Genomic DNA, 16,889 nt, shown 5'->3' with positions numbered 1-16,889 from the left:
CTGGAGATGGGTCCTCTGATTAATGATTAATCTAATTAATCAAGCATTTACAAAGTTTTATAGCACATTGTATGAATCAGACTGTCGTAGGAGTGACGATGGAAGACTTTTTAATAAAGTTGTCTTATCTCATGGGAGGCGTCTGTCCTAGCAAACAGAATTAAATCAGCAATAAAAGAAAGAAAAGTCATCTTCGTGTAATATATTACTCCCTTTAATGAACACAAAGTACTTTTTCATAAAAAAACTCGTCTTTTTTGCTGTACAGAGAAGCCCACAGTAATACTCACATGCAATGGAAAAGAGGAAAAGTCAGTTGGTAATGTCACAAATGTTAACGAGCTCATCGTCCACGTCATGATCTCATGCACATATATTCATAAAATTCAGACTTGGCCTTGTTTGGTGCTTTTGACCTCGCAGCCTGCGTTATCTGCAGATACCCACATCCACACACACGTACACACACATATATACATACATTAGCTTTTTCCCCACTGTGGTGTAATATGAATTCATCCACCGATCACTTTATGTCCAGCAGCTAACACGTCCACCCGTCTTTCATCCACGCCCCCTGAGTCTGTCGTCTCGATGCTCCGAGCCCCCCCTCCCCTCCGCCGCTACGCCGATCCGGCCGTATCATCGCTGTCCGCTCCCTGAGGAGAGCCTGGGGTCGACCCTCCGACCGACCCCTCCTCTCTCGGCCCTCCTCCTGCGGCTCTCCTCGCGGCCTTCCCCTTCAGGAGGTGGCTGTCGGGGTGAAGCGAGTGCAGGTGGAGGAGCAGCTCGTCCTGGGTTGCCGACGTGTGGCCGCACTCCTCGCAGACGTACAGCTTGCTGCGGCGCTCCTTGTAGGCGTACTTCTGCGTGATGCTGTGGATCTTCTTCATGTGGGACTCCAGGGAGCAGCGCTGGGTGAAGGCCTTGTCGCAGAGGGTGCACTTGTAAGGCCGGACCCCTGTTGGAGAACGTGAAAGACGTCATTCGCTGTCCTGCGTGTGTCACCTGTGTGTCAATGCAACCTGTGTGCGAACATGGAGGTGCGTAGCTACCTGTATGCGTGCGAACGTGTCTCTTCAGGTCGAAGGTGTCGTTGAAGCCTTTGCCGCAGAAGCTGCACAGGTGTCTCTTGGTCTCGTTGTGACACTTGACGTGTCTGTTTAACATCCGCTGGTGGTGGAAGGTCTTCTGGCAAACCTAAATGTACGAACACACAGTCATGTCAGCAGCATTCAAACATTAAAGGTGCTCTGTGGAGTTTTCTTGTGAACAACGTTATGTTTACATTCAGCGTGTGAGTTCTTGGCGTACCTGGCACATGAACGCGCCTGTCACCCCGGGCGAGGAGCTCTGACTTTGACCTGATGACCTGGTTACCATTGAGGCCACTTCCAGGGGGGCAGGGGGTGTCGCCAAGGCGAGAGGCATCACGGGGGCGTGTGGGATTAAAGACGGCTGGGCGGTAATGGGAGGAAGAGAGAGAGGAAGAAGAGAAGGGCCGAGAGGTAACTCGCCTGTGGTTACCTGTGGAGCAGAGAGCAAACACGAATTTACATTCATTTATCTGCAGTTATGCAGCGACTGTTTAATTTCCACCAGTTTACCTGAAACACCGAGCTGCAGTTTAACGCTTTCATCTAAAAAAGTCATTATTTGATAACGTCACACTTGCATTGAGAGAAATGATAACTGCTGTGAAAATAAAGCAAATATCTGAATTTCACTGAAGATATTAGTTACATTAAACTACTCAATAAGAAAAAACACCAGTTTAAAGGATGTAGCCATGTGAAATCCTCAAGGTTTGACCTACACGTGTCAGTCGTGGACCCCCAAACCTTCCCCCCGTGTTGCTATTGTGCACGAAATCATTGATTAGAATCACCGAAGCTCGTTTCCTCACCTTCATTTTGGATCGGATGTACGCAGAGTCTCCCTGCGACCTCCTTCTGACCTCCGACTTCTCCTTCGGTGAAGCCGCCGGGCTCTGCGGTCGGCCCAGCATCGTGCTGGACGGCAGCTCGGCGTGTGTTTGCATGTCACAGAGGGATTCTTTGGTGAGGCAGAGCGGCGTCGTCTCGGCGGGGCTGGCTTCAGCTTCCATCATCAGGCCGGACGGAGGGAAGATGGAGACTGGAGGGAGAGCGGAGGAGGGTCAGCGAGAGTCAAGTTTTTAGTCATCTGAAGACCATTTACTCTCTTTTAGCTTTGTTTTCGGTCCCCACCAACACCTAAAAAAGCTAAACAATGAACTGAACCTGAGTGTAAAGGTCTGTAAAGGTGAGGAGGAGCTGCAGTCTACAGAAAACAACAACAACCTCAACGATAGCAACGCGCACGCTTATCTATGCTGAAAACGCCAAGGTGCTTTAGTAGATAAACGCTTCACTCGAGCCTGAAGGTCACAATATCTCAGCATCTGTCTTCTTGTGAGTCACCAACTTTGTAAACACTAAATCACTGGTCAGCTCCTTTAAAAGGGAAAATCCTGACTGACAGTGAACAGTGAAGCTACATTAAGCATCCGATGTTTCTGAACGTAACCACAAGCTTAAGAGACGAGAAATCTCTTTGAAAACAAACAGAAATGGAGGTCAGAGGGTGAAGGATGTGTGAGACGGGTAGACGTTTCGTGCGCCCTCGACCTTCACGGCGAGCAGCCACCGCTCATATATTTGCACAATCTCTCAATTAGCAAACACGCTGAGTTAAATATGTGTATGTATTTATGTGTGTGTGGGTGTGGGTGTGTACATGTTTTGCCTATTGTTTAGTGCAACTTATTCTGCACGCACAGCCATGCCCATGAGCGCACACACACACACACACACACACACACACACACACACACACATTAGCACTGCAGTTAGACTCGTCGGACCAGACGGTCTTGCAGCACCGGCTCTGTACCTTCCTCAAACAATCCGCCTCCACAGGGGTGGATGCCTGTCTGTGTGTTGTGTGTGTGAGCACAGTATAACAAAACACCACCCAAAGGGGGAGACGGGGAGAGATGGAGGGTCATAGAAACCTTTATGCAGGTGTGTGTGCACGTCTTTGTGTGTGCGCTCAGGTAGCCCGGAAGGCAGGTGTGGTCCTGCTCGGTGAAGACAGCGAATCAGTGAAGTCCGCACGGCCTCAATCAGATAAAACACAAATGTCGATGCAAATGAAGCCTCACAGCAAGCTGTAAAGATGAGGAGATAGAAGAAGCGATCCGCGACGCTGCAGAGGTAACGGTACGCTGTGACGCACCGTGACAGCTCCGCGAACGCCGCGAAGGCCTCAGCAGCAGCTTCCTGTCATGTTCAGGACGCTAAAATCAGGACCAAAGAATAAACAAGACAACGCAAGCACATTTTTGTTCAATACCAACAAACTACTGCTTTTATCTCCATATTACTCTTATTGTAATGTTCCCAAATAAAAAAGCTGCTGCTGCTACTTGAAGTACTCCAACGTTGTATTTACACGCTACTGATGCAAACGCAGAGATTTTCTTTGGAAAACAAATTTTCTCGTCCTCCTCAAACACACAAACAGTGTCTTCTGAGCGCTGATACGTAAGAGACGTCTTCAAATATCTGTTTGTCTGTCCAAAAACAGGGTGAAATGAGTAATTATCAGCATTTCTCTACATATTTAACACTTAATACATTCATTTGCCATCTGTTGGTCTGTCGATCCATCATAGACTTGACTAAAACCAAAAAGAGGACTTGACCACTGGTCAGTATTCAGAGACCTGAGAGACTTGCAGCTTGATTTGTGAGACGTGTATCTGCACCTTTAGCGTCTTTGTGGACACTCTGGACGTTCACCTGAGCTCCATCAGATACGTGACGGTCCATCATGTCTTATCATGAAACGTTTATGCCTCTCTGGCCTTTCATTATTATTTCCAAACACTGCAGGTGTGTAACTTTTCTGCTATGCGATCTGTAAATATATTGCACATCCCGGATGTTTTGTCCGGGAGGCAGAATTTGGGAAATCTGATCTTATTGGCTGATTATTTACCAGATTGTTTTAAATCTTTCTTAATGATTCCTGAGTGGTGATAGTCTCTGTGGAGACGGCTGCTGGCTGGACATTTAATCTCGTCTTGTATTGTTTGTTCGCCCCACCTTCCCCCTCACCAGTGAATGAGTGTGTGTGTGTGTGTGTGTGTGCGCTTGGGCAAGAGTGTGTGTGTGTGTTTGAGAGGTCGGTTTAGCATATCCCGGCTGGGAGAGAGAGTCCTGTTCAAAATGCTTTAATATTTTCTTTCTGTCGTCGTCGCTCAGCTGCGAGAAAGAGCCAACAATCGGTAGATAACGTTCTCAAACACAGGGTGTGTGTGTGTGTGTGTGTGTGTGTTTGCTAAAGGCGTATCGTCTGCAGCAGTAGGCTCTCTGTAGGGTCCGTTACATTTCCTCCCAGCCAATAAACATTAACAGGCCAAGAGTGGAAACCCTCCTGATGCATGATTTTAGCCCAACTGACCAATCGGCTGCTGATGTGACGTCCTGGAATAGTTTGACATTTTGGGAAATATTTGATTTAACATTGAAAGTTAGGTGAGAAGATCGACATCGTTCTCTTGTCTGTGAGGAAAACATGGAGCTCCAGCCACAGCTCTGTTTCTGTGCTGTAGGCTAGCTGCTGTCTCCCGTTTCCAGCCTCGATGCTAAGCTAAGCTAACGTCTCTGACCTGTAGTTTCACATCTAACAAACAATGGAGTCAATCTCCTCCTCCCACCATCAGCAAGACACCAAATGAGCCCATTTCCCAAAATGTCAACCTATTCCGTAACACCCAAATTTAAAGTTTCTTTATTAAAATGTTTGACCTCATCAGATTTGGGAGGCTGAATATAGATGAGCGGGAAAAATCCTGCGTTACATGAATGTACAGCTGGGAAATGATCACTTCCTGTCCTCGTATCCTCCAGGTGCACTGAGGTACAAAAAGATCATTTTCTTTATTTTTTTGATTCTGAAGATGGAAGAAAGAAACTGTTTTAATCTCAGACTTTCTGTTTTTATAACATGTGATAATTCTAATTATCAAAGAGCAGGAAAACCTCCATGAAGGGCCTCTGATCACCTGAAAATGTGTGGATCACAAAAGCAAACTGCGTCCACTCATTTCCTGTTTTACTCGCCTTCTTTGTGGTTTTATTGATTAGCTTATGTTGAAATTGGCCCTTCACTGGCTTCTCAAACCTGTTAAGAGTTTTTCTTTTTAACTCAGTGAACTCGTTTTATTGAAATCAACGCTCCGTCTGATCTCACACAAACCAGCTGGTGTGACTCACGGTCCGCATACACTTGTTACGTGTGTCTGAAGTAGACTATCAACTAAACAGAGGCTGTTTTGGACTGACGATGCATCAGAAACAGGCCCAGGCACATTGGGAGATAAAAATAAACTCCTCCATACACACACCTATATATACACACACACACACACACACCGTCGACACCTATGGCGCCTCATAAAGTATTCAACCTGCCTGTTTCTGAGGGCAATTATCATACCTCTCTGCATGAGTGTGAGTTTGTGGCCTGTCACACAAAAACACACGTCGGGCAGGTACGTCAAGTAACGGCACATACCTGAAACTTTAGCCGAGACCGTTGCTGTTTGGGGAGGAGTGTTAACTATGCGTAATTACGCACTGACGCTCAGTGTTTTGGCTTTTTTTTTTTTTTTTTTTTTTTAATCTTAAAAGCAGGTTGTCATGGCAAATTGGCTGATTTGATTAAAAGAAATGTCTCTTCTGCAGCTGATGCTCGTTTCCGGGCGCTGCTTAAGACTTCAATTCACCAACAGTTTACAGTTTACGACTTAAGCAGGCCTCAACTTGGCTCTAGGAAATCATTGTTTTCTGTGCGTAAAATTAGCTTCACATGCGCTGTTGATCAGTCCCGAAACACCTGCGTGCTTCTACTAAAACCACTAAATCTCATTTGACAGGATTACTGGCTGTTAGCTCTTTTTACGCGCGTTTATAGAAAAACTGAAAATTAACAATCGGCGGGCAGATTCGTCCAAGAGTTCCGGTTTGAAGCACCAGAGAGGATGTTTAAGTCAATGATTAAAAGTTAACGGTGATGAGATGAGGAGGAAAAGACACACGGGGGGAGGGTGGGGGAGGGAGAGCGGCACAGAGGTTTTGGGTGTAGTCCGTTACTCGTTATCTGACACCGACGTGGTCTTACAATAAAAACTCTGCCGGTGGCAACAATGGGGACTGTTCTCAAGGAGGGAGGCAGAAAGAGCTCCTGGGAAAGAGGTGGACTCCATTAACGTGTCGTTTCAATGTAAAGTCGGTGGTGAACACACCCGAGCTGGAGCCAAAGATCTGACAGTCAACACACGCCAGGACCAGGATTTAGAAAACGTCTTTTCCTGTGAGACAAACGGGTCAGAATCAATGAAGACATCACGTGTCTTTATTTGACCCAGAGTCCATTTAATCTAAACATGAGGACAACTTGAGTCTGTAAATTTGTCCTAAAAATCCCCTCCATCAAGGCTCAAACAGTCGGTCCCAGCAGGCCAGAAATGAATGAGGAGGCTGTATAACAGGCCAGTCAGGCTGTATAAGGAAGAACGCTGCAATCTGGGGTTGAAGGTCGATGCGTGAAAAGCAACGGGCCCTGGTGATAAGCCACGGCACACAATGAGTTATGGCTCACATGGAAATAACGGCCAATACACCCACTTCAGGGCTGACTTATTAAATCTGACGGAAACAAAACATCGGCGCAACTTCACCCTGCACTCGGCCTGCACTGCCTCTTCACGGCCCGCTGTGTTTCCCGTTATTCGGTGGCCCCGGACTGCAGCCGCCCCGTTACAATCCCAACCGGACCCCCTCCCCGCCCGCCACACTGACATTCCCGGTGCACCAAAAAAGGCATGAAATCCAAAAAACCCGCGCGTAAAGGCACCCAAAGGCGCGTCGGGTCCCACCACAGCCTACGACCCGGTCGCTTTAAAAGCATATCAACAACAAACAGGCCCATGGCTCATTACAGCAGCGTGGACTCACCTGGGATGTAGACGTCCCCCCGTTCATGATCAGGCAGTTCGCTCCAGTTCCGCTTTACCGGCGAAACATTCGCCTTTTTCACCAGAAAGGCCCTCGGCATGCTCAGTGGATACCAGTCTGTTATGGGAGGTTTGTAGAAAAGCCGCTTGCCGCGACGTGGAGGCAAAAGTTAGAAAAGCAGGAAACTCCAAAGTTGGAAGAGGAAAATGGAAGGTGTCGCTCCCCTCTTCTCCTTCCTCCTTGCACCTTTCTTCTCGTTTCGAAGCCGCGTTGTGCTTTTATCTCCTTTTCCCTCCTCACACACCTTTTCGACCTGCTCGGCTCTGGCGCAAAACAAGAAAACACAGAAGAGTCTTTCGGCGTCGGGACAGGTGAGTCCGCTCAGGTGTGTAACCGGACAGGTAAAGTCGAATATCGACTGCGGCGCCCTGAAATAACGGGAGTGTGTGCGAGTGGGTGGGAGAGCGTGCTGAGAAAACACACACACACACACTGGATCCTGATCACACACACTCAGTCGACAGAGGTGGGTCAAAAAGCAGCACAGGTACTCATTTGAAAAGCAGGAAACTGACGCCAGCGCGCATGCGCGTCAGAAATAACGGTGACAAGCTGGGTTAAGGCCTCAGTATACCTGCCGAACCGGTTTACCCCTCCTCTCTCTCCGCCTCAGCCTTTCCTCTCTGTTTCTCCACCTCTTCTCCATTCCGCTTTAAGGTGTGGGGAACGGTGCAAACGACAAGAAGAGGAGGACGAAAGTATGGGGTGGGGGGGGGCACCCCCAGCACATACACACCCAGCACATACACACATACACACATACACACACGTTGCCCTGCATGAAAACCACAGTGAAAAGGCTCAAAAAGAAGAAGAGCAGAACAGAACCGGAGTCTCTGAAGTTCTCAGATGGTTGTACTGAGGTACAAGTAGCAAGTTCACAGTGTAGAAATACTCATTTACAAGTAAAAATCCTGCTTTTAAAACACAAGAGCATTAAAATATACTTAACGTACCAAAAGTGACGTATGCATAATCCCATTTCTCAGAATAAAGCAGATTATGTAATTGGATTATTCTTATTGATGCTTTAATGTGTTTGCAGCGAAGGTGGTTTTTTATCTGCTGCCCTGTTGGTGAATTTGGGGATCGATAAAGTTTTATCTTCATCTTCAATATTTTTATTTGTTGATTATATTTTGCATCATTAAGATAAAAGTGCAGAGAATGAAAGTAAGTTAAATAAATAATGAGTGATTGTGAATTGCGGTATAGACGAAGTACAGTGCTTCAGTAAATGTACTCAGATACTTTCCAGCTCTGGACACAGGTATGGGTCCTGCCTTTTGGCTGTTTTTCTTGGTAAAATACTGAGGATTCAGAGCGTTTGGGGGCATTCCAGATGAGCTGAAATGTCACATTTATTCGATTAGAGGCTGATTTTGTGCTGTTTTGGTTTCTCACATCTACTGAAAATGATCACCGTGACCTGTGAAAATGTATTTTCACGTATACTATCAGGGAATCTGACTTTTTTACTCTTTGGTCGTCTATGATGTCATTTCTTTTTTGTTTTAGATTGGGTTCTGCCCTGAAGCTCGGCTCTGGATAAATGGGTTTCTGTACTGGCCATTTGCGTGATGTTGTGGTTCAGTATCTTCTGTTACTGTGCTGAACAGACATAAACCTTTAGGAGAAACTCAGCAGTAAAGGCAATAATAATACAGCAGCCTTCAGTGATCAGAGTAAAACACATACAAGTACTTTACTGCGACCTCAGGGGCTATTCAAGTTTCAAGTTACGGGCTTGAATCTTTTCTCTTTTTCTTATTTTTGATACTTTATTTGAAAAAACTAAACCAGTCACAACGCTGCCTTCAGATCCTGCAGGAAATATCAGAATCATGAGGGAAGTCCAGAGAGGTGCTGAACTCAACACAAAATGTTCATAGAATAATTTAAGACAAACGATTTTAAGACAAGACAAGTGACTTTTCCTCATATTAAGACTGACTCCTCCCGACTTCACACAAGAGCCCAACGGTCAGCCTGAATACGTGTGAAATACTGCCTGTAGAAATGATGATCAATTAGCTGATCGACAGATGATCAGTCTGCAGCTGTTCTGAGAATGGATTAATCCTTTCAGTCATTTGTCAAGCAAAAACACCAAAAATTCACCAGCTCCACCCTCTAAAATGTGATGCTAAAGTGAATATTTTTTAGTTTTTGACTCTTGTTCAGACAAAACAAGAAATTCAAACCTGCCACCATCGGCTCCAGGAAACTGAAACAGGCATTTTCTATCATTTAATACACAAAATGATTGATTTATTGATTGTTTTCTGTGCGTCTCAGTGAAGCTGCCATTTAGCAGCAGTATCACAGTAGTTAATTCAGGTGAATAATATTAACGGCTGAAGACACACGAAGGCCTGCAGGAGTGTAAATGACTCTGATTCAAAGGTCAGTATTTGCCCCACCTTTCCCTCCCTGCTGTGTGTTTACAGCCTCCTCCTGCTCCGCCACTGTTCTCTTGTCTTTGTAATTAACCCCCCCACTCACACACACACATGCACACACACACACACACACACACACACACACACACACACACACACACACCTAACCTTAACCCGAGTCTTCACCCTAAAATTGAATGATTGTCATTATGTGGACTTTCGGTTCGTCCCCATAAAGCAGGCGAGTCCCCACAATGCCGGTAATACACACACACACACACACACACACACTCCCTCCCCAAAAGGCCTCTCGAAACACCTGGAAACTGAGTGTAATAACACACAGGAAGTAACGGAGGTGCAGATATCTTTTCTCTGCTTCAACAAGCCTTTAATTCAGCTTCTCCATCCATCGAACAGTAAACATTTGACTCTGATGTACACAACTACAAAAACCTATATATTTATATTGGATACAACCACATAAAATCTCTATTTCTGAGCGTTGAGTCTTGTTGACATTTCCTTTACTCCCTCATTGTTTGTGGTCCAACCAGCCCTTTTTTTTCTATTAGATTCTGTTTTTGTCAGAGCTTGCAGATTTAATGAAGGTGACAAAATATGGAAATGACCATAAAGCATCAATATTAAACCAAATAAGCAAAATATTTTATGGGCTGCACATGAACGAGCCTGTATTAATTTTGTTGGCCAAAAAGCCCCTCGCAGACTTAATGTACTTCATATTTGGGGTCAATTCCTGTTTATATATATTTTTGTTACTTTTTGGTTACTTTTTTTAAAATTGTTGTATACATTCTGTGTTTGTCTGTATGTTTAACTGCTACTGCAACAAAATAATTTCCCAAATTGGGATCAATAAAGAAGCAGTCTAACGTCCAGCAACACAGAGCCAAACAGACTTATTTTACCGCTGTGTAAAAAGCACTCAAACATATCACAGATGTGAAAATCTGCTGTTTTCATGTCCCCAAACAGAAGCAATGCATCATTGTCTGCAGCAGAAACATGCGTCACTTCAGTTTAGAACCAATTCTCATTCAGTTTTCAAGACGATAAAACATGTTTTTTAACAGATAAACAAGTCAAATTCAGGGTTTCGTCACTTTTTTCTTGGCCTCCACATGAACTTATCTTTTAATTCCCTTTTCTTGTTTTATATTTAAGTGTTACTACCCCCAAAATTGGGATGATAATAATAATAATAAATGGGACAATAGGTCTGGTTTTAGTTTGTTATTCTGATTTCATGTGCATCAGGAATATGTTGGTGTTTTCCTCCTGTAGCTCAGGCAGAGATTCACACTTCTTCTTGTTTTTATTGTTGATGTAAATCCTCCTCTGTTTAGTATTCCACCTCTTTCTGGTTTTTGAGCCTTTAGCTCTATTCTCCTCACAACGAGGCGTCCCTCAGCGAGCTCCTTTGTGCCATCATTTGCAAAGTTTTTCCATTTGCATGCGCAGATAAACACCATCTGACGTCCAACACAGACGCACTCACAGCACAGAGTCTGCCAGCTGTGAGCTCCTCTGGCTGAGCCGACGATGAGGAGTCACAGCAGGTATGAAGGAGAGGTGTCTGGTGAGAGGAGTGGTGCAGGGCGAATGAATGAACGGTATGCCGCCCGGGCTGTCGGAGCAGTTCGGGTGGATGAGCTGCCTGCCCTCTTCCTTCTTCTTTTCTGGTTTTTCTTTTACAGCCCCTTTCTAACTGTCATCCACACCCTTCTCTCACATCCTGTTTAACCTTTTTCTCGTGTCTTTGGTGAAAAATACCTCAGTACATTTACTCAAGACAATTAATTAAATATATCATCAAGAAATTGTTAAATAATTATTAGCATAGGTTAAGATAAGATTAAGATAAGATAAGGGCTAGCAGTAAATAGTGTAGTCAATATTAACCTCACCTTTATCAACTGCAACATTAAAGTGATGTGTACATTAATGCATTAATAAAAGCAGTCCAATAATATCTAAATATGTAAATAAATATTTAAAATAATGATTTAATATACTCTGTTATTCCTTGGTCTGTTTGTTGTGAAACTCTTTAATGCATCTTTCATTTACCTACATTGCTTTATATGTATTGTTATGTAGTTTTACTGTTTTACATGTAAGTTTTATGTGTATTTTATATGTGTTGTCATCAGGCTTGCACCCTGTTTAAATAAAGGTTTTGTATATGTATTTATATTCTGAAATGGGCCACAAGGACTATTTTTCTGTTTCACCTTTGAGACTAAGTCCACTTGGATGCTAATAGTTGTGTGTTGTTACTCAAGTAAAATTTTGAATGCTGGAGTTGTAATAAAGTATTTCTATTATAGTATTATTTTACTTAGATCTGAGTACTTCACGGTTTGAAAGCTCTGTAAGTGAGTGGAAAACCTCAAACATCGTGTGTTGCTTTTGCTTTTGCCCAAATCTTTTTTAAGCAGCCTAAAGATATGTTTAAGTCCGTTTAAAGAGCGATAATGCAGAGACAACAGGATCAAGAGAGTGAAGTGTACTTAACACCAGTCCAACCTGACTGACAACCTCATCTCCAGCCTCTTCCACATAACTGTTATTTCTTTCTCTTTCTCCCTCTATCATTATGTGCCTGTTACATGAGCACACAGATTTTTCAGTGGAGATGTAATACATGAAAATGACAGACAGGGTGGAAGCAAAGAATGCGACAACAGTGAAATATGACGGTGTTTCTGCAGAGCTATTATTTTCTATGTCAGGAGCCCCCCGACTGAATTCATGTGTTTATGTCATGGCTGCTTAGCAGAAGAAAAGCGGTGTTAAAGTTTGGTTGTTGACAGTCTACCTGCAGTTTATCATACCGCAGTGATTTCAGAGCCGCTGACCTGAATTGTGAGACATGTAAATGTCTAATTTTGGTGGCCATTTGTGGTGGTATCAAAAAATAATACCATGGCATACAGTAATGCACACTGTACCCCCTAAAAAACACCAAGAGAGTCTACAGCCATGCTTGCAGCTGTGTGAGGCTTTGAGCTAAATGCTAATGGCAGAATGATAACATGCTCACAGTGACAATGCTAACATGCTGATGTTTAGCAGGTAATGTTTAGCCTACCATGTTTGCCATCCTAATTTAGGTTGTTAGTGTGGTATCATTAGCTAATTAGCACCAGGCAAAAAGAATAGATTTAGCTCATTTAGCTCAAAGCACCACAGCAGTGCTTTGAGCTAAATGCTGTAATACCAGAATGATAATGTGCTCACATTGACAATGCTGACACGCTAATGTTTAACAGGTAATCATTAGCCTACCATGTTTGTCATATTAGGTTATTATGCTAACATGATATCATTACCTAAATTGTGCCAAGCTAAACTTATAGATGTGGCATTTAGCTGAAAGCTAAATGCTAACATTAGCATGATAACATATTTGGAATGACAATGCTAACATGCTGATGTTAAGCAGGTCATGTTAAGTCTATCATGTTTGCCATCCTAGTTTAGCATGTTAGCATAGTGTCATTAGCTAATTAGCACCAGGCAAATAGATATAGGAATAGATGTGACATTTAGCTCGAAGCACCACCGCTGCGTTTCGAGCTAAATGTTAACGGTGGAATGATAACATGCTCACAACGACAATGCTAACATGCTGATGTTTAGCAGGTAATCTTTTGGTTACCATGTTTGCTATCTTAGTTTAGCATGTTGGACTTTTTCACTGGCCTGCTTATTCATATTTTTTGACTTTTAATCCTGCTCTCATGCCTTTCTGTGTCCCTCCCTGTGTCAATGTCATGGGTCAATGGGCTTGTCTGCGCACTTTATTTTAATAGGCTTAATTTTCTCAGCAATGCGCACTGGTCAGGTAGCATACCTGTATGTGTGTGTGTGCATGTGTGTGTGGTTGTTTACACAGAGAAAAGCTTGTGTGATAATATCATATGTGTCTATATTTACTCCAGCGTACACTATCTGGGTGTGGGTTGAGGTGAGTGTTTGTTGTGCATTTGGGTGAAGCTTTTGACTGATGGATACAAGCTGGATTTTCCTCTGAAAAGAAATGAAAGCAAGAACCTGCAAAAGAAGCAGTAAAAAGTGCTTCGAGACACGTTGAAAAGAAAATGTCAGCCGACCTTTGACAGCTATGAGGCGAAGCATCTCAGGTATTGCACTCAAAAAAAAAAAAAAAAGGAGCAATTAGTCGACACCCTTTGAGATTTCACACGATCACAGGCGTGTCCTTTAAAGGTGCATTAATTGATTTCTGGTCACTCTGGGGCAACAGAAACAAGCTGTATACAGTAACATATTAACTCCTTCTAAGTCAATATTATCAGCAAGCGGTTTCCAGTTTACAAATCTGGAATATAAAGAAAAAAAACAGCATTTAATATTCAAAATTTACTCACTTTTATCTCTGTTTTTGGTCTCTACCAACTCCTATGGGAAATATCTGGATCTTTAGCTGTTAAATGCTCCACTTTGTTTATCTGTTTGATGCTTAGGAGGTCGTGTAGAGTTTATTTATCAGAGCTTTTTCAGTGAAGCCCCCACTGGTGCTGATGAGAGCAGTGAGAGTGAACCAAAACATAAAGCATAAAGCATACATACATACACAACATAAAGCATATAAAGAGTGCAATAACTCTGTGGGTTCATCATTACAAGCTAACTTTGTCTCATTACACATTGACTGTAGCAGCTTTAAGTCCAGAAATTGTGTATTTAAATGTGAAGTTTGTGAGGCAGATAATCTCTATCTGGTAAAACAAGGCAGACAGGACAGTGGAGGGCTTTTATTTTGAAACAGACAGAAGCAGAACACACGATACAGGAGAGATAAAGTGAAATAAGGCTTATTTTAATGCCATGTCTCAAACAGAAACTCCCTGAGCTCACAATGAACTGTCGCCATGTCATGTCTTATTTGATTTTCAGTTTCCATTTCATAATTAATTATAACAGTGAAGGCGTGCGTCTCAAACCAGACGCTTAGTCAAAATATTTTATATGTTTGTGTACAGATGAACAGCACAAAGTATTAGAAAGTAATCCTGTGTTACACCTACAGATTAAAACACCTAAAGTGATTAAGCGCACAGTTATGTATGAAAATATGACGCCTCTCCAGTCATCGTCCCTCAATGTACAAAACAGCCCATTTCCTGTCGGAGTCCAACAGGTGGCGCTGTTTATCAGTTGAAGAAAAGCCGACCACGATACATCTGTTGACTTGCTGCGACACCCTTCATCACATGAATAGTTGAAATCCTTTTAAAGGTAAATTAAAGAGCTTTTATTTTGAAAAGTGGAAGAAGTACTCAGGTAATTAACCTAAGTAAAACTAACATTACTCTGTACAAATACTCAAGTAAAAGATGAGACTCAAATAAAAGTACAAAGGTTTTTAAAATGTACTTCAAGCATTAAAGTAAAAGTATGTCAGAGAGTTATATATTTATATCACTGGAATATTATTACTGATACTTACACCATTTAAGCAGCATTGTAATGTTTCAGCAGGTGAAGGTGGAGAACTTTTTATCTGCGTAAAATCTTCATCTGTAAAGTAGAACCTCAAGCTGCCACGTACATGCAGTGGGTTTGAGGATACGACATTTTAAACTGAAGGATTCGAGACTCATTGTTCCTGCTGGTGAAGAATATGCAAATAAGAGGATGGGCGACATACCAACTTCATGTGACCAGGACAATAGATAACAAGCGCAAAGAATGGGCGTTAATTAAGGCACTGTTACGTAACAGGATTCAGCTCCAGTCATTCAACGTGAAATCCACTGCTGTAACACACATTTCTCTATAGGTGGAGCACATTTATTGTCTGACATCAATAAGAAAACATAAAATAAAATGTAAAGTGTGTACAACAGAGGAATTCCTTAAAGGAAAAAACAAGTATTGACCGCATAGTTCAAGTTGTTTACTATTTATTTTTCATAGTCAGCAGCACAGTTCTTCACCGTAAAAGGAAGAAATGAAATACTGAAGTACGTTTTTCTACAATACTGTGTTCAAAATGTTCTAATCAGTTTCGATATGAATTCTATCTTATGACACTTCCATGTTTGTTCTTACCAAAGATCAGACCAGACCAGAAGATTCGATGAAATAAAAATAAATACATAAAACTGTCCTTTGCACCTGATGTCAAAAGGTGGCGCTGTTGATCAATTAAACACCAGAAGGTCAGAGGCCAGCGGACTGAACCGGTCTCTCTTGTTGCCCCAGTTTTCAGTCATCACTCATCTCATAACTAGTTTGAAGTTCAGCGGCTTCGGCTGCAATCCGCCCCTTTAACGACATGTTTCCACACACCGCTGACATTGAACGCATAAGGCTTCTTCTTCTTCAAAAAGGTGACCTAAACAATGCAGGGAACCGACGGAGGAGCGGGAAAAGACCTGAAAAAGAAGGAGACGAAGAAGAAGCGATGGCGGAAGTAGGCTGATTCTCTGAACGTAAGTACCAACTTCATTTCTCAGTAGCGTGATGGTGTCGCTGTGGTGTCCAACATGTTTTCAGTAGCTCAGCTCTTTTATTGACCGAGTGGCGGCACCGTTTTCCCCTAAAAGTAAATTTCCCCAAACATTTATGAAAGTCTGAACCAGCCACGCTTTTGGCTACTGAAATAAAACAAAAACAAATCAGGAAAAGACGCCACGGCCATAAACAGAAGCACTTCCGTATGGTCGTGACGTCACGCTGCAATCCTTGGGCTCGTACCTGCGGCGTCTGTCACGCGATTTTTCAGTTTGCCTGATGGAAATATGGCAGCGCATGAGGATGGAGGGGAACCGAGCACGAGGGAGTCTGGGTTTTTTTCTTTTTCGACAGTGATTTGAGGTTTCAAACGTGCCCAAGTCTGAAGTGAGCACGCCTATGTGAGCACAGGTGCGCGCACACACTCACACACACATATCAACATACACACACACTCAAGACACCTGCTTCTTGTTGTTGTGTGTTTTGTTTGTTTGTTTTGATGCCATGTTGGGTTTGGAGCAGTTAGAGCAGACAACACAGCTTATTGTTTAATTAGCAACATTAGCATGTTACATTAAATGTTAGCTTAGCTCACTACACTTTCCAAGTAGCTTGAACACTGAGTAAAAGTGCTATATAGCATTGTAAAAATACTCTGTTAGAAGTTAAAGTCCTGCACTGAAAATATTACTGATCCGCTGATAATTTTCTCCATTAACCAACTGATTAGTTGGTTTGTAAAAATGCCTAAATAAAAAAGCTGATAACTGCTGTTACAGGTAAAAAGTAACACCTTCACAATGCTCGCTTTGTCCATCCAAAAGCACAAAATTACTAACAATAAATTAAAATTATTAAAACAATTAAA

General features: G+C 42.9%; 1 protein-coding gene across 1 annotated transcript; it reads right to left on the bottom strand.

Moving 5' to 3' along the window:
* Nucleotides 1-218: 218 nt before the first annotated feature.
* ovol1a (ovo-like zinc finger 1a) lies at nt 219-7,556 on the bottom strand. Its single transcript, XM_076725300.1, has 5 exons — nt 7,047-7,556; nt 1,907-2,136; nt 1,315-1,527; nt 1,056-1,200; nt 219-961 (listed from the first exon to the last, which is right to left on the bottom strand). Exons 1-5 carry the CDS (start codon nt 7,144-7,146, stop codon nt 624-626), a joined length of 1,026 nt encoding a protein of 341 aa, XP_076581415.1. The 5' UTR covers nt 7,147-7,556; the 3' UTR covers nt 219-623.
* Between the last annotated feature and the right edge of the window lie 9,333 nt (nt 7,557-16,889).

Source organism: Chaetodon auriga, chromosome 24 (assembly GCF_051107435.1).
Source record: "Chaetodon auriga isolate fChaAug3 chromosome 24, fChaAug3.hap1, whole genome shotgun sequence".
NCBI classification, from domain to species: domain Eukaryota; kingdom Metazoa; phylum Chordata; class Actinopteri; order Chaetodontiformes; family Chaetodontidae; genus Chaetodon; species Chaetodon auriga.
This window is presented reverse-complemented; position numbering and strand designations above follow the sequence as displayed.